The following is a 26417-nucleotide window of genomic DNA, read 5'->3' as shown; positions in this document are numbered from 1 at the left end:
AAAGTCCTATCCCAAAAAGCAGTTTCCATTAACTGTAGGATTTACAGTCTGCCTGGGTGGTAACAGACACAAAACAAAAAACCCTTGTGCTATGGAGGTTTTGGTTTTGGGTTTTCCCCCCCCTGTTTTTAATTCGTTTTGGACAGACTGATAGGCTTTCCAGACCTAGGGTTGTCACAAGAGATGGAGAGGACAGCTGTTGTAGAAAGGGACAGAATAAGTATTGGGCAGAAAAAAAGAAACTGTCCTGTCACACTACTACACTTACTTTCTGCAGGGGCTGACACAGCTCATGGGACATTCTTTACTCAGTCTATGGTAAAGAGAAAAACAAACAAACAAACAAAACCAGAGAAACCCCTCAGTCTCTTTCTAGGAAATGCAATCACTAAGAATTGCCAGAGAGAACTTTTTCCTTACATAAACCATTACCAATAGCTAAACATCTCTCCCATACTGTGGTACTACCTGTGCTCCAAAGCATCAAATGGCAACCTAGAGCATCTTCATAAAACATCTCTTCGCAGGAATTCAGTCTTCATAACTGGTCATGTAAGCAAGTAAAATACATGCACTGGCCATACCTTCTGACTGATCAACAGCACACCAGTTTCAGTATTTTGGTAACACTCAAGAGGAGAACCAACCTCCTCCTCATGGCTACAAAGCTATTTCACTCTGAGCTTGAAAACTTTCAGTGGTTTTTGAGGTCAGTGGCTCAACTGCAAACGGGAGGACAGACCCATCCCAGCTACTTGTTAAAATGCTATCTTGGAAATGAGAACAATCTATTTAATCTCTTAAACTGAGGAGTACCCACAGCCCAAGCTGGTAAAAAAATAGTAGTTTATTATAAAGAAGCTGGGTGACTGCAGCACACGCAAGGGTGACACATGGGATCCTAAGCAGAGCTTAAGTCCCTCTCCACTCTTCTCACCTCAGACCCCACTCCCTGCCAGCTTACAAGAAGAAGATGCAATAGGTGTGCATGAACCTCTAACTGGCCCTGGTGAACTCTGCCATCCAGATTGGAGACACCACTACTTCCAAGACAGCGTGATGAGGAGGACAGTGGACGAGCTGAGCTCACTCTCGCATGCCTGCGTGCTTGTACTCCACTAAGAGTCATTCACATTTAAAACCACGTGATTGCCATTAAAAGCTGTAAGGATCTGTAACCTACCACAGAAATACAGCCATCTATGAGTAACTTCTCTGACTGACATTGCTAAAGAAGGCAGGATGTAATTACCTGAGCTGAAATAGGATACAGGTTCAACTGGATCTTTAATGACCAGAAGTGTTTAGGGCTTTCATTTCATGTCTCGTTCAAAAGATAAATGAATACCATTCCAAAGATTAGATTGCCAGCATACAGAGAATGTCTCTTCAGGAAAAAAAAAAAAAAAAAAAAAAATCAAAGAAGAGATTTTACTCTTTCACATAACAACTCCACCATTTATGTTTGTCTCTGAAATGACTGATCTACTTAGTAGATATTACATGTTGAAAGAAATAATTCAGATGTTACACAGCTTAAGCAGTAGAAAACTCCAGCTACTGAACGGCCTGAGTTGCTAAATCAGAGGTTCTCTTTTTAAAAGCCATAAAATGATTGATGTATTTAGGAAGAACTCTATTTCTGCAAAATATTTCTGAAAGACTGAACAGATTTTTATCACAACGTTATAAAAAGTTTGAAAATAACTTTGACATGTAGTTCCTTGAGGTTGAGTATGACTTATTTTAAAGCTACTTCAGTCAGAAAGGAACTAGCAAAGAAAACATTCAACCAGAACAAGCCAAGTTACTTTTATGCTTCATACGCACCTTACATTAAGCACAGTATTATTTTAACATCTTGCATATTCTTTCTCTGCGACTACAGGCATGAACAAAAGCCTCACAAAAGCAATAGGAATCTGCACGGTGAGTTAGTGGGCTCTGAATCTGGAATAGGCTTTAATGCCACACTTTCTAGGAGGTGGATTCATAGGCCTTTTCCACACCCAACAGGTATTACTCTAATGATTTTTTTGGTATTTCACCAGACATGATATGCTGGATTATCCATAAAAAAGTCCACTATGAAGAGGAGTCTTCAGGTACATCATGTACTTTCTGCAGCAGAACAGACACATCACTATCAAACAGACTACGGACAATAAAAAAATTTCACCTGATACAGAAGAAGCCTTGGCAGGGGATAAGAAAGTTTGTAAGGTTCCATATCAGCAAAACTTCCTGTTCCTTTTCTTCTCTGAACATACACAAGTACACTCCTAAAGAAGACAGGCTTGTTTTCTTGAGTCCACACGCTGATTTTAATTCAGCAGATTTTGCAAAGAGCCACCTCCTTCTGTTATAGGCTTTTCTTCACTGTAGTGTTGTATAACAACAATGCGATTCTGCAGTCTTCCTGGAGCAGACTGTTGAAAATCATGGGTGTAACTCTTCCAACAAATTATACTCAAAAGGACTGAAGTTCAACACAGTTGTAGATGTTACAGGGGCTACCTCAGTTAATAAAGAGAGATGACACTCCGTTCAACAAGGTTTTAACTCCCTTTTTCACTCTGACTCCTAAAGCAAAATAATTGGATTAGCTATCCTCATTGTACCTAAGCTGCAATCTACGTAAGTCACATAAGAAAGTGATTTATGCCATTTGATTTGCCTTCCAAGGATTATATGAATGGGGACACGATCTCGTCCTCTGGATGTCAGCCCAATGGAAGCAAGTGAAGGTGACTACTGCTTTTGTGGTGATGAATTCCTGTCGACATGGGAAAAGATCTTGCTGGTTACACCTACTTCTTTCTCCTGTTGCATCACTTCCATCTGCTTAAAGTGTTCTTATACCATAATTTTTCAGGGGAAAAAAATCTTAAATTAAAAAAAGAAAAAATGCAGGAAAACCGACTTTTTGTCAGAATTAAATACACAATACCTCTAAAACATCAACATGTTGTTTTGCTCCACTCCTTTCACTTGTCACATTATTTCTCAAAAGAAATTGTTTTCTCATGCTGGTTCTGATGACTGAGGCACATTTTCTCTCACTGCACCTTGATTAACTTCAATGAGATCACTCATGAAATATGTTAGTGTTCACTGTATTAAACTCCAGCAGAAACGTGGCTTTTTATAGTAAAATTCTCAGAGTTGTACAAATTTTCTAGAGAGACTGAATTCTCTACCCAGTTTGAATAGGATCTTACTCCTAGATTAACTAGTTAGATTTGTACCATAGACCAATGAGGTAAAGATGGCATATTTATCATTGGTAACTGCAACTAACACAGCTTATCCCACATAAAAACCCCGCTCTCAACGCTATTTTATTTCACTAGAGCCATTTATTTTTCATTTCACCTAATTCGACTACACCAGATCCTAAGGCTTCCACTCAGGTGAAATTCCCACTGAAGCCAAGAGCATTTCTGTCTTAAAAAATATAAGTACCTCTCTGTGCCTTCTCTAAGCATCTTGAGTTATATTTCTAGGTTACCAACAGATTTAAATATTCATGGTTGATTCTCCAGTCCAGAGAAGGCTATTAACAAGAAAAAGTAAGGTGGCAAAGAGCTTATTAAACTCAGTAATGCCCCCTAAATACTGTCTGTAGTTGGACAGACTGAGGTAGTTTTTATTTAATATTTAGGCAGTCTGCTACCTATTCTGGTATTTCTCCTTAGAATTATTCTTTTTTCACTGATGTAGCCATCTGCCTGGAAGAACCAAAAAAGGGGGTCAGAATGTCCTGACAAACTAGGTTATAAAATTAGCATTACTGCACTGCACTCAAAGTAGACTTGTCACATTTTTTTAACTAACCATAGTAAAATGAGATGTGGTTTGTAGTTAATTCATCATGAAGTAGGTATTTTAAAGCAACTGTCTTTTCTGTACAGCTCACATCACAAGCAATGTTTCATATATGGAAATGTCTTAGTTGCAAGTAGAAATTTCATTAATATATGGATATATCTATTTGCTCAAATATAAATATTTGCTCACATTTTTGAGTGCTTTGTAGTTCTCTGTTTCCTTTAATATATTCAATGGTGATTCTGCCACTTGAAACAAATTTAATTCCCATTGCCTGGGTCCTCAGAATCCAAGAGGAAACTAAAGCAGATACGACTGCACAGAAGGTGTGGGAGATGTTCCTGGTGATAAACTGGATGAACGTTAAGTCAGGGACTAAGCACTTCAAGAAAGGGCCAAAGCAATGCGGCCTTCAGCAGGGAACAAATCCCAACACCTTGGTTTGAGCAAGGCTTTTGTGCAAAATTTAGCTATGTAGGCTGAGGGCTGTAGGAAGTTCAGAGGGAATATGGGGCTTTTATATTTAGAGCTTAGGAGCTTGCTACTTCTTAGTTTACCTGTCTTTTTCTAAACATGATGTTCCTCCTGTAGCACATAATTAGAGCTTATGGATGAATAAGCATCTAACCCTTTGTGTTTAGCAGCAGCCGAAACAAAGAAAACAGGAACAAACAAGCCTTCCTTTCCCACAGCGATTTCCAGGTGCTAAGTGGAGGGCAAAGAGAGGCCATAACACTTTTTACCCGTTTAGCTAGAATAGCCTGTCTTCCTTACAGCGTGCTCTTCTCCCACCTAGGAAAGTCAGGCACCTCCTTTTTGCCTGTGAATACTGCCTTCACCCCCTGCACCATGCTCTGCATCTTTCAGGCACATGATGGAAACAACCCTATGAGCATCCCTCTATTTGCATAGTTACATTCAACCTGAGGAAACACACCGTATCCTTTTGACCACTGAAAGACAAGTTCTCCCTCACAAAGGTACGCCGCTGTGTGACAGTGCCCAAGTAGCGTAAGGCACAACTCCAGGAGTGTTCCTTTGCCGAGAGGCTCCCTAAGGAGCAGGGCGTGCAGCCAGCCCAGCCCCAGGGAAACACAAGGACTATCACTTTACTATCATTTTGGGAAGTTACTCCAAGCCAGGCGATGGCTGGCTGGCTCCACCGGTTGCCACATGCAGCTAGTGACATGGGAATGGGGACACATGGGGGCTCACAGAACATGCTCGAGGGAAGAACTTCTCTGGCAGAGACACTCCAACTGGTATAGCTCATGTAAGCATTCATCTGAACGGTGCTCTCATACTTCTGAATTTTGTTAAACTTCACAGCTTATGCAGCCTTGTTCTGTGAAGGGCCTTTTGAAAGTCCAGCCTAACTGTGCAGAGGATGTTTCTCATCTAGAACTTGAATCAAACACCAAATTCTGATGCACTAAAGAGCCATGTTGCTTTCAAATGGTTCTATGAAAGCTATGTTTATTAGTCTTCACCACATCAAAAAGTCAATTTTTAATATAAATTCAGTCAGTTCACCCCATACTGCTGTAAGGACCACTCATGTCTAATTTCAAGACAATTGCTAACGCCTTTTTAAGAGATTGAACATAGGTTACTACCCAACACTTTGGCAGGGTACCTGAATCTAAAGGAGTTTCTCCTTCTGTTAATTGCTTCTTTATCACTGGAGGTCTAGGTGAGTCATCAATCTCCTCCTAAATCTTCCCACTCTTTTTCTTCCCTTCCAAAGCACTTACCATCATTTTCTTTTTAGATTTTTCATTGCCTGCTTTTCAGCAAGAAAGACACAGCGAAGGAGGCAAATCTATTGCTCCATTACAAAAGGAAGATACAAAGCCACTGACTTCATGAAGTCACATCCATTCATTTCTTTAAATATCACATGTATTTTCATTTCACTACTAAGGTACAAAGGAATAATAAAACACAGCAGCTATTTTCGTAAGCTCTATAGTAAGTTCTACAGTGGGTCTTCACAAGATATTAATCCAAGAACATCCAGTACAGGAACTGGGACATAAGAAAAATGGCATGCCAAGACACTATCCAAAGGTATTTTTCTTAATGTTTAAGGCAGGAGAATAAAGGAGTTTAGAATCTGGGTTTGGATCTTATGTGCACTATAAAGTTTGATCAACAGAAATTACTTCTTGATTACATGGTTTTGCATTAATCTAAATGCAAATTAAATGTCAACTAGCTAAATCTTGTCCTTCTCTTGTATAGATAAAACGGCATCCTTTAGCAATGCCTGACACGTCCAGCTGGCATACAGACATTGGTCAGGGTGAATAAAGTAGAATTTGAGTGAGGAAATTCAAATTGAAGGAATCTAGAATAGGAAGCATAATTCCAGCCAGGATAAGCAATATAATACTACCCAATTTCTCAGTGCAAGCTTTGGGGACCAAAGGGGAAAAAAGAAAACCCAAACAATTTTCTGTGACTTAAAAAAAACCCAGACAACTATGTCCCTCAAGAAGTCAGAAGACTATGCAAATATACAAATAATAAAACATTAGAATATTAGAATCATCTGTTAGCTGGAATGTCAAGATATCTCAGCTAACATAAAAGATTAATATAGTAGATATTACTTTCACTACAAATAAAGAAAATATATAGATCCAGACACCTGAATAAATAAACTATACTCCAACATAAAAATATCCCTTGGGGGAAAAAAACACAAAAACAACAAAACAAAACCAAAACCTCCACACAAAACAAAACCCCAACAAACCAGGGTCTGCTTAGTGTTTTTCCTGGCTTTTAAAACTAAACTTTTACAGTATATGAGAGGGACGGTGTAAGCACTATCAAAACGAGTCCAGTCTTATGCTATGGTCAGGCAGGGGGATGATGAGTGATGTTCTTGGTCTGGGAGATCTCACTTTCCTTTGGCTTGGCAGCATGAGACAGTACAACTTTTTTCTTCCACTGAGAGTTATTTGTTGATTTGCAGACAGATGTTCCCTTGATCCTCAGAGACGGTCTTAATCAGAGTTTTCTAGTAGATATTCTTTGATCTATTCTCCGATATCTTTACAAATGACAGCTTTGTTTCTTCTGTCACATTAAGATATCACCCCTTGCCATTTTGCAATGAGCACCACTGGGGCAAATGCTGTAAACAGCTTGGCAGCAAATGGAGCAAGGTAACCTCAGCCACCTGGAGCATCTGCCTTCTCTGGATCTGTCACACCCTCAGGAGTGTCATATCAACAACCACCACCATTTTCTGCAATAAGCTAAGCATCATTCACTTCACACCTCCTATCTCGCACTATGCTGGCTTTGCCTCACCTTGAAATGAGAGGCTTTAGAAAGTATCTCATGCAAAGCCTTGCACCCACAGCTGCACAGCTGGTTTGTTTCCCAAAATAAACCTTGCTTCGTACTTTACAAAAGATCTTAGATAGAGAAAGGTAGGGAGTTTTGACATTTAGCTTACCATACTCACTGAAAAATCTTTCTCTGCTTTGCTTTTTGTTTGCTTTTTTTTTTTAAACCAGGTTCCTCAACTGAAATGTCTTTGATCACTACACACCTAAAGATCAACCCAGCTCAGGAATCAAAGAAATAGCACACAGAAATAAAATTCCCACATTTTTTTCTATCTTCAGGGTCCAAAGGAATACTGACTGTAGGGAGTTTTACCCAAAGGACTGCAGAAGACAGTATATTCCAGAAGCAGCAATTTAAGAGATGAATACACAAAGAAGCATGCAACTTCTTAGACAACAACTCCAGATACTGCCAACTATTATGAAACAAATCAGCTAAAGGTCTCCTCATTTTCATGACGTATACATGACATATCCAGCTTCAAGTATAAGCGCAGCAATATTTCATTGCACACCTGTGAAATCTATGACTGCAGTGAAGAATACGTATGTAACTAATGCAATACTGCAAGTGTTGATTTTTATTTTTTTTTCTACTCGCAATATAATTATTGGGATTCAAAGAACATTTCTCAGCCATGGTACATACTGAAAAATGACCTCTCACCCCAGTATCAGACAATCTTTTGTACACACAGCCCAAAACAACACAAAAAGATAACCCCAGTAATTATCACATCCTGATGCTTCACTGCCATGTCTTATCCTTGCTTCTGACTGTTTATAATCAGCAGGTAATTCTTTGACAGCATTCTATCATTCCGTGAGAAAACTCTTCTCCAGTGCTTTACAAAGACTTTAAATACACACACAGTTACCACAAAAACATTTACCTCTCTGAGCTCCAGCCTATGCAATGCCTTTCTAATCTATCAGAATCATACTCCCCATTCATTGTGTACCAGCTCAGACAGTAGCTTTCATGAGCCAGGGGAGCAAAGATGTGGTGCAACTGTTTTGAACCCCTTTTGGAGGCGATGCTCCACCACTGCCAAAAGCCTTCCTCTGCAGCTTTTGGAAAAATACCACGCTTTCCTTGACATACCCCTAGCTGGGAAACCACTGCTTCAAACCCTTCTGCTGTTTCCTGGTCATTGCCCAAAGTTGTAATTTGTACAGACAGATACTGTAACTAACTCCCTTAGCTGAAATTTTTGCCACCACTGGTCACCATCCCAGAGCTGTACAGAAGTTAGTGTGTATTTCTTCAGCCCATGCACAGGACTCTACCACATGCAGGCAGGTGTTCAAGGAATGCCTGCAATTTCTAGGCACTCAATCACCTGTTTACCCCTGCCTTTGATATCGTAGATTGTCCTGCCTATCTCATCTTCACCACTTCAAGAGTCGCAGTAGTGACTAGCATTCCACAAATACAGAATAATGGCAAACCCTGTCTACAAAACCAGCATTGACACCCCACTGACCTGTGGCTCATCCACAGAGAGAGAAAAGCAGCTCAAGGAAAGATGGTTTTGGTTTGTTTGGGTGTTTTTAACATTGCAAACACATGAGATGCAGAAAACATCACTGGATGGAAAACTAGGGCATTTGAGTCCATGCTGCCAACAACTCTGCGAGTACTGTGTTTGCGTTCCTCTCTGCACACCAAAATGTCTCTCAGAAGCCTTTAAGAGGGATCCACGCCAAGGAAGCACCTGGGCTTAAGCCAACAGTGTTACATACAGTTAAGGATGCATCTCTCCAGCTCAGCCGTCAGGCACGTACATGCTGGAACCATACAGCAGCGTCAGCAAAAATTCTAACAGAAAAAATTTCTAGCACAGGTATCACAACTGTGTTAAATATGATCACAAGTGGTAATGATCACAGAGATCATTGATTTCAGCCCTGGCCAGCTAAACACAAAACAAACAAACAAAAAATTGATTAGAAGATAGAACCAGATCCTAAACAGAAAATGACAACAATTCTGTAAGAAGCACCAAGCACATACTTAAAGAGACAGCATTATAAAGAATGGATGGAAGGAGGAATGACTTGACAGTATCGCTGGGTATCAATTTGCAGTTCACCTTCAAAAAGAAAAGGCAGCCCCACAACTGTTATGAAGATTCCTCATTTCAGGCAAAGCAACTGGCAAGAAGTAATTCTTCTTAGCAGCATATTGAATTATGTATTTGTACATAAGCCTTAAATATGTATTTTAATTTCACCTGAGTAAATTACCAACATAAATCCTACCCTTCTCAAATATCTCTGAATTTTTAATTAACCTAATATCATCATTTCAACCAGGCAGTCAGTAACATATGACTCATATTCGGAAGTAAACGCACCTGCTTTTCAACAACATTTCTAATTAGTGATTCATTTTTACCCTTTACATGATGTCGAAGCCAATTTGGGTCATACCGTTTTTAGCCGGCAATGAGTCCTTTCAGCTCGCAAATAACACACACGGAATTGCTGTGTTGTCGGTTTGAAGGACATTTTTAAACACACTGTGGCAAATAGAATACATTACCAAAACACATCATTTTACTTCTGATGTGCATCAGTTCACCATGAGCTTCCAACAGACAAGATTTTACCAGGAACATTTAAGCTTTGATTTGAAGTGATGTCCCACCATTTCACCATCTTTGGTCTATGGCATTGAGGGAGTGCTACCATATGTTAAATATAATGAAGTGCTTATTTCTGACATTACAGACAACAGGAAAAACAAACAAAGAAACAAACAAACATGGTTTCTGAATACTTAGGTGTCCCCTAAAAACATTGCAGCGAACTGCAGTGAGACTCTGAGGGAAGTCTTTACCGAACTGCCTCCTCTTCCCGACAGCACTACATCTTCAAGAAGTAAGCAGGTAAGCAAAGGGAAGCCTGCTTCAAAGGTGATTTATCACCTTTCTACTCTGAATATTTCGTTTCTCCAGGACACACACCTTCAGATGGCTGAAGCTGTTCTCACATAGATCTGATATGCACTTGGCCACTGAAATACGCATATGACATAAGGTATATCTGCTGAAGCTTTCAAATCCTCTAACTAAAATGTGACCACTTCTCATATGCAACGCCCTATTCATTCTCAAATCGGTTTGCACATCGGATTTCTCAAAGCTACCATCATTAGCTTGACTAATAGCACACTGGTAAATCCTATACATCTCCAAAGGAAAACAATAAACTTCCTTCTGCTTCAAGTCATATAGATTTTATACACAGAAGCTAGCTCCTTCTGACATCTATCTCTAAATTTCTTGATATAATGAGAGTACCGTGCCTGCCATGTTTCCTTTACTTGGTGTGCTAACTCATATTTTAAATCAAAACAATACAAAAGACATGAAAAACATCGGACTCAACAATGGTTATGTCATCCATTTATCAATTTTAAACCATCACTTCAACAGTTTAAAGTCTCTGTGTCCTAGTTATGAAAGTCCCTGTACAGCTATAAGAAAAAAAGATAGTTCTAAGATTCATGGGTGAATGAAACATAGGCAGTCGAGCTAAAAGCTGGCCTAAAGCCACTGGCTCCCCGGGCAGGCATGGCACCTTTGGGCAATGCAGGTACTGGGCTTGCAGTGCCATATTTTCACATATGTAGAACCCATTTCTGGTATCCTGCAACCCTCTGAATAATAGATGTTTTAGAAAGGAATGAGCAAACTATACACGGAAGAGGATCACTAGCAGGATTAGAGGCTGGGGAGTTATGGTAGGTTGGGCTCTAGGGCAGGTACTTCTTGTATTACTTCCCCATGTGTATTGCCAGTACTTACTGCCGAATGCCAGGAGGCTTAGGAGCTTATTTCTATTCAAAACAAATAACCGAAAGACTACAGCCAAAAAAAAAAAATGCACTACTCAAATTAATTCCAGATGATATGAAAATATTAACGGCCCAGTTCATTCCCAAATAATTAGAAACAATGCTGACAACTAGAAACTATGGGATTTTAGTATGCAGTGATTTGAGTACATCCATAAAAAGCTTTAGCAGTTTTCAGAAGCTACTCAAAGCAGATTTGTTGACAACTGGGTTTAAATTACTTTGTATTATAGTAGAACAGCCATGTATTAAACAGACACTGCTACACACGAATTTTTGAACAATCTCTGGGTAACAAGTGGTTCCAGTGATTTAACTTAACAGTTATTTCTTCGTTTTCTTTTTTTCTTCCTTAAAAAACTTCATCAATACTAGCTTCGTGCAACCTGCGTTAAACAATCCTCTTCATGTCTACCAGTAAAAGGCAAGTGCAAAAGGTTTATCAACAAACACACAACGCAAAAAACCTCTATCCTTGGGTTATTTAAGTGAAACACAACCTCAGTAAATACAGACCAAAACAAAATTCCAAATCCGCTGTATAAAGAATCTAATAAGGGTCCTCCATGGAATTCTGTAAGATCCCTTCCTTCTCATTTAAGGTAGACAAGGAACCAGAGCTTTGTGAAACAAACAGAAATGTAGGCCTATGAGGCTATCAGAAGCAAACCTTGAAATAGAAAAAAATCTGGGAAAAGGCAGAATCAAATCATCCCTAGTGAGATATATTTTAATAGGCTGTGATTCTACAAAAATTGGTGGCCTCAGTGACTTAGAAACAAATCATATCTTAAGAATTCAGTAAGTTTAAGTGAAAAGCAAGCATCCAAATTCTGGTCTAATTTGCACAACAGATTCAGAAAAAGCAGAAGGCGACCTTGCGTTTGCATCACAGAAGACAGGTGGAGCAAATATTTTTCATTTGCTGTCCCCTCTAATTAACTAAAAGTGTCCACTGGAAGCAAAATCATCCCTGACTGTCTAAAACCTTCCATGTTGAATTCAAGACTAGCTTTCAGTTAGGAAAAAGGCAGCTATGGAACAGTCATATCCTTAACGAAGAGAAAATATCAAGCAGAATGAATGAATGGAAAGTAATTATTTCTTGATCCAGCACATCATATTTCTCCTGACCAAAGAAGAAGGTGTGTTTCAGTAAAGCTTTACCTTTCTCACAATGACTTCCTGTGAATCCAGAAGGGCAGACGCATTTGTTAGGGGCTACACAAGTTCCACCATATCTGCACCCCTCTTCACAGAATGCTGAAAAATAAAAGGAATATGTGGGTACTACTTCATTTTTTGAAAATTTATTATACATTTTCAAGATACAAAAAAAAACATCTAAATACTAAGCAATTAACAGAATTCAACATATTAAAATTCAGTCCACCTGCAAACACTAAGAGAAGTAATGCACTGAAATGACATTAGGAAAAATCTCAGATTACACCATAGGCAAACCACCTCACCAATAAAAGATTAATAACCATCTGGAAGAAGGAGAGAGGGAAAAATACAATGTACAATTTTAATGGGGCCGATCTTCTTTCAATTATACCCAATGTAAGTATTACAATTACAATGCTCTGGTGATCCACAGAAAACAGGCTGGTCAGATTGGTGTTAACTACTTTGTTTCTCACTTCTATCAAATACACTTTATTGACATGTCTGTAACCACATAATATTTTCCTATTTTTTATTTTTTAAGTGTAAAGTACATTTTGTGGAATCAAGAAATGAAATAGGGTGAGCCTCGTGACTGAAAACAGAGAGGAAGGGATCAACCCCAAGATAATGCCTCTTACTGAGGTGCAATTCTTGACAGAGCAATACATGAGTGCTTTAGAAGTGCATTTGTCCAATAACTAGGATTTTAAACAAATTATGGGTCTCACATCTTTTCCTGTGAGCACCGTGTGGTGGTCCTCTCGCTTAGAGCAGGTTTAGCAGGAAGTCCACTAACTGTGCAAGAAGTATGCCTGCAGTTTAACGTTATTCTTTGTTCTTTCTGTTTGTTGTATTTGTACAAGGAGGGGAACGGAGTTCAGAAGAGGAAAGGAAACAGCAAGCATCAGGACATGATCTATTTTGTCCTGTTAACTCAAGTAAGACCTTTGCTAAGACTAAGAGCAGGCCCTACCCACAACGCACTCCCCACCCTCTCCTAGATATTTATTGAACTTCACAAGTTACTCAGTGGGTTTGACTGCACTTATGAGGGAAGTTACAATTAATATTTAAACAGCAGCTCTCTGCATCTAAGCTAATAACAGAATTGCAAAGTGTTTCCTGCAAGCTAAAATCACAGATGGAGTGTTGGCAAAGAGATGTTAGAAACGCTATGAAAAGGCTTAAAGTGCTAGATAACAGAAGAAACGTTTAAGATTTATTTTCCAATGCACTAAAAAGAAAAATAAAGCGAATAAAGGACTAAACATTAAAAAGAATCTTTTGCAATTGTTAACCACTTAGAGGCAAAAAAGCACACCATCCTCTCTCTTGACTGAATTGATAGCCGGATCTGCCTTACTCTAAACATATAATTCATAGCGTGCCATACTGTTTTATGGAGGATAATACGGGGAGAAGAATGCTAAAGTCGTTTAGAGAAGATGGTAGTAGAATATCATAAGCACTCCTGGGACTGGCGCAAGGCAGTGGTGTGGAGAAAGCATGGTTCTTGCCCAGTAACACTTCCTGCTCATCAATGCACACACTCCATATGGGAATCTTCTGAAATACATCTATTTTGAAACCAGTCAATTCCTACTGTATGGGAAAAAGAGAAATATGGTCTAAGAGTAGAAATTTGTGATTTTTTTTTTTTTACATATAAATATTTGTAGAAAAGTATAACTGTGCAGAAAGCTGAAAGTACTGGTATGAAATACAGCTGGAAAATATATAAAAAACATGATGAGACTCAAAAGATTCCCTCCTAGCTCTTGAAAGAATGTTTGCTCATTTCTAGTCTCGGCACTCTCAGAGAACGTGCAAGTTAAATTCTTCATCTACATTTTTTCTGGTTTGAAATGGAGAGTAAGCAGACTTTTGTGAAGTAGTAATACATTTCTGCATAACATCAAAAGAACTAGAATTTGTGGCAGAGCAGATATAAAGGGCAAAAAAAGGGAAAATCTTGGCAAAAAAAGCAAGTGGTTCATCCATATATATGCCACGTTGCACTGGGAAAGAACTACACAGGGCTCTTAAAATAAAAGTCATGAAGGGCATTAAAAAAAGAAAATATTTAGTGTCTATAACAATCATGCGTGTCCATTGAAAGCTGTTAGAGCTGATAGGGATAGGTAGGTAAGAGGGCTTCAGTTAGAGCTCTCACACACTTTCTTTGCCACCATAACTGATACTACCAACTTCCTGATGGGAAATGTGTGCTGCTTACAGTAAATCTTATTCCTAGGTCTGCTCAGTAAGGTGGTGCTTTCTTCTGTTCTCTTTTAAGATACTAACAGAGAAAGGCTGACGAGACGGGGCTGGTCAGGTAAAAGATTTTCCCATTAGTGCAAAAACTGTGTTATGTCAGGGCAGCAGCCAGGTCTTGACATCTACAGGGTACAGCCAAGCACGCTATTCACATCTGGGAGAGAAAGACTGGGATGCCTGCCATAGGTCAAAGCTCTCTCTCTCTCTCTTTCCATTCCTTCCTACACATCCCTATCAAAACACGGCTCTTGTATGCATATCCAAATGTGCTAGCGCTTACTTGTTGAGTATTTTGAAATTCCCCTATCCTTTAAGTGTCACATCTTAGCAACTTAAAAAACCCAGGATCTGTACAGGGACACCCTGAGGAATTGCTGTACTACAGGTTCCTGTACAAAGGGACTCTGTACTGCCCAGTGCACGAGGAGTCACCCAGGCACTAACTTGTTATAGGGGTGTCGGTGGGAGGATGGAGTTGGGGAAGAAGCTGGGCAATGGCTGCATAAGAAGAGAATTCAACTCTCCTTTTCAATTTTTGCAGCCGCTGAAAAGTCCTCTGCAATACAGACTAACTGGCTTGTCTTTGTTGCTCAGGCTTTGGTGGATTTGGGGGACGTGGTTCATTCTTATATTTTTATGCAAGAAAAGAAAACCCCAAGGAAGAGTGCCAGAATTATCCTGCTGTTCCCCAGATGGTTCTTCTACAAACCGTCTAATTCCTGCATTGTAGGCTTGCAGAAAGTGGGAACATCAAAACCACAAATCACAGAATGTAGTTACAAAATCAAAATGTTTGTCTAAAGGCAACTTGCCTTAACTGCTAGAAAAAGAGCTCACGGTATTACATACAGTACTGATAGCACTACTCTGAATTTTAAGTATGCTCAATACCTCTAATAATAGGAACTCAGTTTCAATTGCTAGCAATTTTACTAAACTTCACTTATTTGAACTATTTTCTCTAGTAGTTCTGCCTCTGGCTGAAGCCTTTTAGAACATTTTATGAAAATTCATTCATTTCCATCAACAAGGTTTTTTCCTTTACACCCTTAGCAGAAGAAATTAATTAAGGAAAATCATTACGTCACTTCTGTACCTATGCCTTATGGACAAGAGGACCCAACAGGGAGCAGCTCAGTGACTGAATAGTAAATCAACTGGAGTGCCCATGCTCTCATGAAACTACCTGCTTTGGTGCTTATGCTTTGTTATACGTCTTGTGGGCTGTAGGATCTAGACTTGCGCTGTGGTTTAGACCCTTCAAAATCAAAACTCTGTTTGAGGGGGGATGGGGACCCACCAGTACCACAGAACTAGCAGTTATAAACCTTGATTGCAGACTCCCTCCTACTCAAAGAAAGTTAACCCAAGAAAGATAAATGGTGGCTCGATTGTATTTTGCTAATGTATTCCCATAAATAGATCCTGTCTCTGAAATTATTTGCAGGCTGGCAACCTTGTTAAAAAGGAAAATGGTTACTGAATTCGCAATAAAGGTTTTACAAGAAAAAAAATAAGTAAAGATGCCATTAGGGTGAAGTCTACGAGGGTAAACCTCCTTAACAGTCTTAATTCAGTATTCTGTATGTAAAAGAAATGGAATCTATTGATTTCAGGAGGCTTCTGCCAAAGTGAACAGATCTCTGTAAGGCTAACAGATTTCTTCCTCTGAAATAAAAGCCTTTGTCATATAAAGACCTTTCCTAAATAGACATGATTTCTCTGCAGAGGAGGAGTTTTATTTTTGGTGCATGTCCTCCTTGATGATGGATCTGTAGAGAATGGGAACAACCAAAATTATAAATCTGCTGGATATGTCATTCTTGTGATGATGTTGGCAAGACAGGGGAGTCTCATTGTGGAGCTCCCCAAGGAGCAGCATGAACACACCCACAAACTTGGTACCATGCTCCTGGACTTGCACAAGCTGCACACCCATTGCCTACGTATTTATGGGGTACAATTTCTTTTCCCCAGTCCTGTTAAACAGAGTTATCTTCTACCTTGAGCGCAAGGAGTGGAATCTGTCTGACATTTTTGTAAATTCCTTTTGTTCTTCCCTAGATCTAGGCTGTGATGCACAAGAGAGCCAGTGTGAGGCAGGCATGCCAACAGTAGCTTCAAATATTTTGTACTGTTACTGAAAACTGTAGTCTCTTTTTAGCCCCTCTGCTTACAAGACTCAGGGAAAGCTGGACAGTTTGGGTTCCAGCCTCCTTTCCCACAGAGCTAAAGGAATTGTCTTGATTATTCTCATTTTTTGTATGGTAGCACAGTACAAAACTTCACTGTGCTACTACAGGAAAGCAGGTACTGCAGCATGGAACCCTCATGTTGAGCAAATATCTCTTAGTTCCAAGTGTAACACAGTAATTATTATAAAAATATTTATAAATATATAAACATATTTTTATTAAAAAAAACACAAATAAAACAAAAACAAGTCATTATCCTACAAATTTAAAGGAACATTACTTGGCTATGAAGATATACAAAATAAAATCCCAAATAAATCAGAGATATATTAAATATTATTTCTTGATATACACAAAAATTATTTTTTTCTATAAAGTTATAATAAAACATCATAATATTAATATTACTGATGCATTTGTATTTTATAAAATTTCATACATTGAGATACATTTATTAAATGCACCTTTTAATAGGCCAATTTCTCGATGTTGCCCTGGTACAGCATAATCCCCACTTCTCAAATTCTGAGAATTTGAACTCAGAAGCAACTGATTAGAATTCTACCAAGTGGATAATCCCTGTCTCCTCTTCATCTCAACACCACCAGTAAGTAACAAACACCGATGTTTTAAGTAAACAAATTGTACAGATGTTCTAAGTAGCTGACCTCTTCAACTTGACAGCTCAAAGAGGTGGAAAAGGTTTAAAAGTGAGTGCCTTAGCAGTGGGTACTTTTAGCTTCTTCCACTGCTTCTCTCTCCCTCGTGATTTTCTCTGTTTCTTCTTTAGTCAAGGAAAAAAAAAAGTGTTGAAAAAAATCGTTCCATTAGTACCAAAAGGAACACCACTGCAGAAAAAGATAAAATGTACCATAGCTTGTATAAAAGGAAAGAATATAGCAATACCAAATATGCAAACTCCTGCCCCCCACATCAGAGGGAAGAGCAGCTCTTAATTAAAGAAAGCAAACACGGTTTTGGTCAACAGGGTATACTGTATGTGTTTATATGGGCCAAAACCACACCTCCTCCTGTATTATGTCAGGTTTATCACAGATAAAGCCAACCACCAGCTTGTTTCCATAAGCTAGGTACTCCCACAGCTTGTCAAGACAACTGCAGTGCAGAGTAGCCATTAGCCTAGTTTGCAGCGGCAATTGCGACACGGCTCAAGGTGAGACCATGTCCTTCAGACAGCATAAAAGGTAGCAGCGATATAGTAACCTGCAGCTTTTCTGCATTTTGGCCCAAAGTACTGGGAGCTCACATTCACCCCAAACTAGCTGGTAGCTGGTCTCATGTGCACGCATCAGCTTCAGTGGATGTTAAATACCGACAGCAAAGAGCGTAAATTGTACTTTATGATCCAACATAGCAGCAGGTATACTGACAATATTGCCCTACATTTAAACCTACAGCAGTTTTCTAGAAGACTGGAATTCAAAGGGACTTCAGCCTGGCACCTTCACTTGCTCAAAGATTATGTACTGGCCCAGACAGCTAGGGGAAAAAAAAAAAAGGTGAGCAAATCCATCCTTTACAAGTGCTCACCACAGGCACTTTGCTCTGTGCTGTGTTCCCTACCCGAAATGCAAACCACAGCTCCTCCTGGTCGCTGCCTCGGCAAGCACCGTCCTCTCTTGACACCATCTTTGATCACCTTGTAAATCAGCAGGTGTCTGGGACCGCTCCAGCGGGCAGCACAAGAGGGGAAGTCCTACTGGCTTCTCTCGTACTTTTGAAATGCCTTTTTACTGATTTATTTTCAACAGGTTGGTCAGTAAAATGACCATAAAGTCCACTGGTATTCGGCCAGACTCAAAGACTATATGCATGTCAAGTGAAAAAAGGGACATTCAGGAAAGGCAAGGAAGGGGTCAGGCACAGACCGCCTGGGTAAACAAAAATGTGCAGCTCTGGAAAAGAGATGGGCTAGCGGAACTATACAAGCAATTTGATAATCAATTGAGGGAAAGACCACAATTTCATTAGCTGATTGAATTTACTTGGCCAAGTACGCACAAGGTCGCAGCTGATAACAATCCTACTATGCAAGCCAAATACCAGAATAATCAGATGATACCAGTTGCGGAGGCGGGTTTAGAGGACAGCTGAGAGAGCGAGGAGAAAGCACACAAACAAAATGAGGGTGCAGCAGAGGTTCTGCTCTTTTTGTCTGTACTCGAGTGTGACACTATCATCTATAAAAGTACAAAACTCTTCTTGGTTCAGTGAACTATATCCATTGGATACAGGGTGCGACTTATTTAACACAAAGTCTGCCAAATGCCACTGGAGTCCTTTTACAGCTGGCTGGAGTCAGAGAAGGACAAATCTGGCAGGAATAAACTTTGGGCAAAAGAACTGTCCTGGAAAATTTTCATCCCACGTGTTGGAGCAGGAAGGGGCGCACGGGCCAGTCTGGCAATCAGGATGTGAACACATCTGAAACTGGAAGACAAATCCTTAGCTGGGCACTTCATCACCTTTGTGAGTGGTTTCCAACCTAATTTATGCTTCAGATTTTATGTGTGGTATGTATGAGGGTTAGTTCAATTCAGGAAGAGCCTATAAATCTCAGGTCTTCTAAGAGTGGATTGTAAAGTTATTATTTGTGATTTATATTTCTAGAGATTTCGCATATAAATGTACTTTACAAACATAATTAGCATAATGGCTGCCTAGCGTGGTCGAATTTCCAAATCCTGGTAGTACAAAACTACTACTTAGAGCTAAGCCTGAACAAAGATCAATGAACTCAGAATTAAGGTTTGAAGATGGGAGTTTTTTCAAAGCACTCCAAAAAGCATGAAGGAATTCTTTCAAATTTGGGAGGCAACACACAGTGAGAGCAAAGAAGGAAAAAAGGCAAAACAGAAAGGTACCTGGAAGGATTATAAAGAATAATGCATATATCAGGAAGAAGTTATGTATCCAATTATATTGGATACAAGAATACATACATACTGTGAGTTTGCATATGTGTGTATATGTATTTGCATACCACATAGTATTTATCAAAGTGGTGAACTATTATTGCAGAGTTTGTCACTGGGCTATTTTAGCTGATGTAGCAGTGAATCTTTTCCAGTACCCAGTGCTCTGTCACACAGTCCTTGCAAAATTAAGATTAAGGTGAATTTGGAAGGCTGAGCATATCTCAGAAGGCACTGAACTCTTAGCAGTGGGCCCTTTCTCTTTGCTGTTATATGATGTTAAATGCTCTTGGTGCTTGGTGTTTTGCTTGACTGATGTGCAATCAAGTTGTGGCCATTTGTACCTAAGAAGCAGACCGTTCATGTGGGTGCTTTCAGGGTCGGCTCAAGTGCTGTTTGGCTGGAGATGCTGGATTTTTTTTGAAAAATGAAACATCATTACCTTAAAATTAGTACAATGAATCACAGTGATAAATAGTAATACTTTCCTTTGTATTACCCCAATAACAGAATTTACTTTTGAACGTGTAAGTTATCCACCATGATTAATGCATTTTCACCTAAAATCTTTTCTAATGAACAAACAAGCTATATTTTATTAAATGAATTCAGAAAGCGTACCAAATGGGCACAATCTGGCCATTCTACTTTATTGGTAAAAAGACATATATGAAACACATTGATGTCAAGCTTATTTTATGGCTCTGAGGACAGATATGTGACAATTTTCTAAAAATGTATATGAAAAAGATCAATAGAAGCAGTAAAAGACAAAAGTAATATAATAAAATTTGTCCTGGGATGTAGTACATTTTTAAAAGCCTCTCTCACACCCCCAGATGATTCTGTGCTAAATAAATATTCTTGTTGCTGTTTTACTGCCCTGCTTCCTCAAGGCTAGACTCTTCAATATTTTCAGTGTACCATTTTAAGTCAACTGCAGCTGTCTGTCTAGTGAGCTAATACTAAGCATGACAAAATAGGGCAGAACACTTCTTCCACGAACCAACTGAATATCACCTTTTGAAATTCAAGTCAACAGTTAAAACTAGAAAACCAAACGGAAATTTACTTTGAGAAATGACATGACATATCAAATTATTGGAGTTTTTCGTCACACCAATGTGCTTATTATACTCCCATTTTCTTTTTTTTTTTTTTTAACAAATCGGTATAGAATAATTTATATTTACAAACGTAACACAAATTATAATTTTATATGTTTACATTAAAAGTTCAGTGGAGTTATCAAAACAAATCAGACAGAAGAACACTTTACTAAAAACTGCAATCATTACAGAGCAAAAAAGAGAGGATGTGAAACTTCTGACCTGCTTCCACTTTGGCTGTGATACTGTGGCTCACAGTTTCTTTAGAAATTAGTTATGCTTAATCAATCTTAATTTAAGGATAAAAAAACATGTTCCAGAAGCACAATAGAAACATCTTCCCCTGCCTGATCTATTATCACAACTTTAGAAAGACCTTGATTCAAATCCCATTGAACTCATTGAAAAAAAACTGAATTCAATAAACAGTGGATGCGATCTTTGGTCTGTTTGATCTTAGTACAGTATATGGAAAATTCAGACAAGATAAAAATAGTTTTCTACCTGTGTGTGTTTTATGGTTCTCTGATCTTAGCCTTCCAGTCCATACAAATGCACTCCAGCCACATTCAGCACAAGACTAGCTGGATTCTACCCTAATGTAACAGGTATATAGTCTTTAAATTCACTCTTCTTCCTTTATCCGGTAGCACTGATAGGCACCTTCGCCAATAAAACACAAGTCTATTTACCTGTAAGAAACATTCTGTCTCCGTGTGAAAGATTTACTGTATATTGCTTAACGAAAAGCTACCTAGCACCCTCAAATAATCATATGTTATTAAAAACACTGGAATGTTGAATAAGCTGTAACAATAATATGTCTAACATATCAATAAAACACTATTTTATGGTAATTCTCTGTATGAGGAACACTATCTTTTGAAACTGTAAAGGAACTTGAGAGAGCACTTTTAATTGTGGCTGGAAGTGAGCATGTTGCCTGGGTGCAATCATAGCCTCTAGAGCGTTACATTCAGTGGTATTATTTTTGAAGGTTGCTATTATCTTATTGCAAGCATAGCAATTGGAACTGAAAACAAATACCTGTTTTGATACCTGCATAAAACATGCAATAGTAAATCAAGGAATTAGTGATAGCATCTAGCTATCTGCAGGTGACATTACCAGGAGGGAGAAGAATTAAAAAGAAAATAAAATGGCAATGGGTTTTTCTGGTCTGGATCAAGGATGTGTAAAGACAAATAACTTATAAAGACATTACGAGACCTTAAGCAGCATACCTTTAAAAACAAGCGCACTAAAATTTAGGTGTTCCCTCTCATTGTCTTAATATTATACTTCTGGTATGCTGCAAGTAACAGCTACACTGGTAGCTCTGAAAACATTTTCTAAGGGGCTTTTACATCGTCTTTTATATCTCACTCATTCTGCCAAGACACGCCACCCAAAATAAAATGCCTTTTTCAAAGCACAATTGCATTCTATTGACCAACACCAGAAGGATGGCAATTGTCAGTTCCAGACATCAAAGTCCTCCGACTACACAACACGAAGGACTTCAGTAGGTGAAGCTTTCGGAGCTCACCCACAATACCCATCCAGCCTTTATTCTTTATCAAGAAAGATGCCATGTTAGATATAGACGTTTCCCCATTAAGGAACAGAATTAAGAGTTAATCTCAATTTACAGAATCTAGCTTACCTTGCAGTCTCTAAAGAGATAAAGGTTTGAATTCACTAAAGACACTGCCAAGAAGGCAATCAAGAGATGAAAAGCCCTGTATCCTATCAGCAATGCCCCTGGGCATTCGGTCTCATTCAAATCAGGTTTATATAAGGAAAAGAAAGAATAACAAAGAACGTGATGAAGGGGAGGTTGGAGAGGTGGCATAAGAGAGATTCAAACACACTGCTAAAGCATACCACACTGAATAATGGATTCTCTTAGGTCTGGATAACTTTTGCACTCTTCTACACTTCTGATCTTTGCATTTTTTGTTGGATTAAAAAGAGAATGCAAATAACTATTAATAGGACACAATTAATCTCAGTGCTTATCTGCATTTTAAATCGGAAAGTTTTTCAGTAGCTAAAATATTATCACAAAAGCAGAGTTTTCTCAAAAAAAAAAAAAATGTAGATTTTTAGCAATTATTTTAATTTTCCCAGTAGCAAAAGACATGCTCATCTCAACATCTGGGTTTTCCTAAAATAATCTCACCAAATAAATTTTATCCTGAAGTGCAGAGATCATCCAGAAGATAAGAGAATAAACTTAAATATTTTTACTTCTCTGAAAGAGCCACCAGATTTTTCAATAGGGAAAAAAAAAAAACGACTGAAAAGTGATATTGTTCTCACCATTACATAGAAATTTCAGTCTAAAGGCAGAGATTGCTTTTGCTCAAGCTGGTGTGACAGCAGGTGTGATACACATCACCATCAGCCTTATGATCGTCATAATACGTTGCTTTTACATAAATCCTTTCATCTCAAGCTTTTACACATTATGAACAATTAAGCCTTACAACCCCCCAGCGAGGAAGACGCATTAAGAACCTGAACCTGCCAGGCACTTTTTCAGAACAGAGTTAACTACAGAACTATAATTTAATAAAGTACGCGTTTAACAAGTAAGAGCAGAAAAGCAAATGTAATCTTTGTGTGTATAATCTCTGCTGGAGCCAAGGGCATTTTAGAAACCCAAGGGGCACACTCTCTGCTAGTGTCAATTAGTAAATCTATATCAATTTACACAGTGACTAAGAATTTACCTCCTAAATTCTTAAGCGACGAGACTCTAAGGAGTACAACTTTGTCACGATTTATAAGACCATACTGCTGACTTGTGTCCTTATGCATACGTATAATCACACAAACATTTTAGCTAATATCTAGAAGGTGGGCACATTGCCACCTGTTCCCTCTCTCTTCTAGTTTTCTATAGAGAACTCACTGGGTAGTAACAGGTAGGGCAATGGTAAAGGGAAAGGAAGACGAAGTATAGATCCTCAGTTGCTTCTTACAGAGCAATGCCGCTGTGGTCACAAATCTAACTTTGATGATTCTGCGTCAGCGCGCTCTGTATTTTGTCGTATGGGCCCCATCACAACGTCTTGTGCTTCAAGAAATCAAAGTAATGAAAAATCTCTACAACTGGCTTGAGCGTGCCTTAAAGGTGCTGGAACTTTTCGAAAGTGCAGTACTTAAGGCTTGGTGCGTTTGGGCAAAATTTTCTTCCCTGATGCATGCAAAACATTCCAGATAGCGTTTGTTTGCTTCACAACCTGATAATAGCGCTTCAGTAGCGCCACAGAGCATATGCCGTATAGATTTTTTTAGTACTTTAGATTCATTTAGAATGATAAGGTTCAACATAAATGCGAAACATCCTTCTTATGCTTTAGTCTGCTAACGGTACACAGCATATTCTTAATGTAGAAGAAATAAAGCTCCATAAATGGCAGCTGTAATCTTCCCATCAAGTACAGTGCGTGTTCCTAATGGAATATGTTTTCAAAACAGATTTCCAATACCACTTTCTTATGATATCATTTTACAATGTTTAGTTTGCAAAAATTGACTACAGGAATACTTGCTATATTGCTTGGCAATTCAACATTTAATTTTATGGTGCATAGAAATGCATTTCTCTTAACAGATGTATCAGTTCCCTGATATCATGACTAAACTGCTTCATACACATTAAACGCTGTGTGGGGAACTTGCAAAACTATGGTGTTTATTTTTGTTGTTGTAGCACACACTTCTACTTGCTCATAACATCATGCTTCCCAGAATAACAAATAACTTTGCCTGCTCTTAGCAGACTTGATCATGTGCATACCATATATATTCTTACACACAATAAGTGGTTATGCACAAAAAATGTCCCAGCTACACATCCTAAGCCACATAGGAATTACAAGAGTGTTTGCAGGCAAGAAATTACTAAAAAGTAAATAAAAGGTAATATTAAAAAATTTTCCACAAAATGAAATTCAGTCTTTGGCTTGGGACATCTTAGCCTCCTTCCCAAGTGTGGGTTAAATATCCCATTTAATCAGATCCTGACAAAAAAAAAAAAAAAAAAAATTTTACTCTATCTTGGAAAATTTTAGAATAGAGAACACATAATTTATCACAATATTCCCTGACTAAATTCTGGAAAAACCATGTGCGTATGTTTCATAGTTCTTTGAGATGAATGGCTCTGGGGATCCACCACAGCCACATAGCAGTCGTACCACTGCGCAGTCCCTGGCAGACATCACACTAACAATAAGGCTTAAGAACTGATCTGGAAGAAGACAAAGTCACGACTATACGACCTAATTTGTGGAAATTCTTTCCTACATAAGTTGTGACATGCAAGAAGGTAAGATTCACTTAATTGTTAGCTTTTCCAGCTGCCTGCTCTGACTGGCTTCTCCAAAGGAGAGCGAGGCTGCTTTGAAAACAGTTACTCTTTCTGCACATACATGTTTCTGTTCTCAGTACCCCTCATACTGAGAGTTTCTGCAATCCAGTAACAGCAGCTCTGGCAGATGATGAGCTCCTGACTTTATAAAACAGAAGCAGATCTTAACTCCCTCACATCATGCCCTTCAACGCAGCTTACTGGAGCTCCGATAGGTTTCACTGAAATCTTTGTTGTAAAAATAGTTTCAGAAAAAAATATTCTTTGAATCTACAAGTACTATCTTAAAAGAAGCAGCAAATGAGCGCCACAAAGCACGTGGTTTTTGAAAGAAGTCACAAATAGTAGGAGTGACTTCTGTGAGAATTAACTCATTTAAAATACTGGGGTTCAAGCATCCACAGACAACTACAGAGGGAATATGTGAAGATTGAAAGAAAATTATTAGATTTATGCATTGATGCAAAGGCATCTTCAAATATTTCAACACTGTGAGCAATCAGCATCTGGACTAGAAAGGAAACTACTTCAGATCATGTTTATTTTATCTATCCAGTGTAAATGATGCTAAAGGAGAACGTACTTTGCATTGCGATGGCGCAATATTTTGGTATTCACGTCCATATTAAAATGTCTCTCCTTAGGTATGATGAACTACAGCAATGCTACACCATGATTCATTAAATCATCATGAACATAATACACCATAGTATATTCTCTCATGTAATACCTAGTCTTCCTGTATTTCACTGGAAATCAGTGTAGCTGAAGCATAATTCTAACAGACAGTTCGCTTAACACTCAAGCCAAGAATGAGGTATAGATGTGTAGCATGGAGACATGTATCAGACACAACAGTTTTGTTTATTTTTAAGACATTCATGTTTCCAGTCACACATGTGCTAAGCTGAAAATGTACCTAGTAATGCCAGGTAGAAAATAAAATCAAAGCAGCAGCACCACAAGTACTTAGATATTCTACTGCCTCACTAATACTAACTCCAGTAGAGTAACGAAACCTTTGGAAATTGCTTCATCTCCATTCAAGTGAAAATAAAAGTCCCGAAATCTTAAACTTTGAATGTTCTCACACAATTGGCTGAGTACAGAAGTTGTTTCTGTTTAAAGACACTTTTTGAGTCAAATAAGGTTTGACCTTTTAAAAAAAAGTATGGTTTCACTGAGCAGCAGTCAAGTGGTCATCTCTAACATACACTGACAAAACAAGTCAAATTGTAGGGAAAAGATGCTCTCTGAACAGCTTTGTGAAACTTGATGCACA

The 26417-nt window shown here is 38.6% G+C and overlaps 1 protein-coding gene across 6 annotated transcripts in view; it reads right to left on the bottom strand.

Annotated features, from left to right (window-relative positions):
* The window catches only part of NELL1 (neural EGFL like 1), a 299065-nt gene that overhangs the window by 55977 nt on the left and 216671 nt on the right, over nt 1-26417 (bottom strand). For all 6 annotated transcript variants that reach the window (XM_087743099.1, XM_087743091.1, XM_087743107.1 and 3 more), the window contains one exon: nt 12229-12324. In XM_087743099.1, the coding sequence (XP_087599225.1) occupies nt 12229-12324 (96 nt within the window). The remainder of the gene's footprint in view (nt 1-12228; nt 12325-26417) is intronic.

The sequence above is a fragment of the Nipponia nippon genome, unplaced genomic scaffold, assembly GCF_047370975.1.
Source record: "Nipponia nippon isolate SJK-2023a ecotype South Korea unplaced genomic scaffold, ASM4737097v1 scaffold_10, whole genome shotgun sequence".
Lineage (NCBI taxonomy): Eukaryota > Metazoa > Chordata > Aves > Pelecaniformes > Threskiornithidae > Nipponia > Nipponia nippon.
Note: the sequence above shows the minus strand (reverse complement) of the source record. Positions and strands in the feature narration are given on the sequence as shown.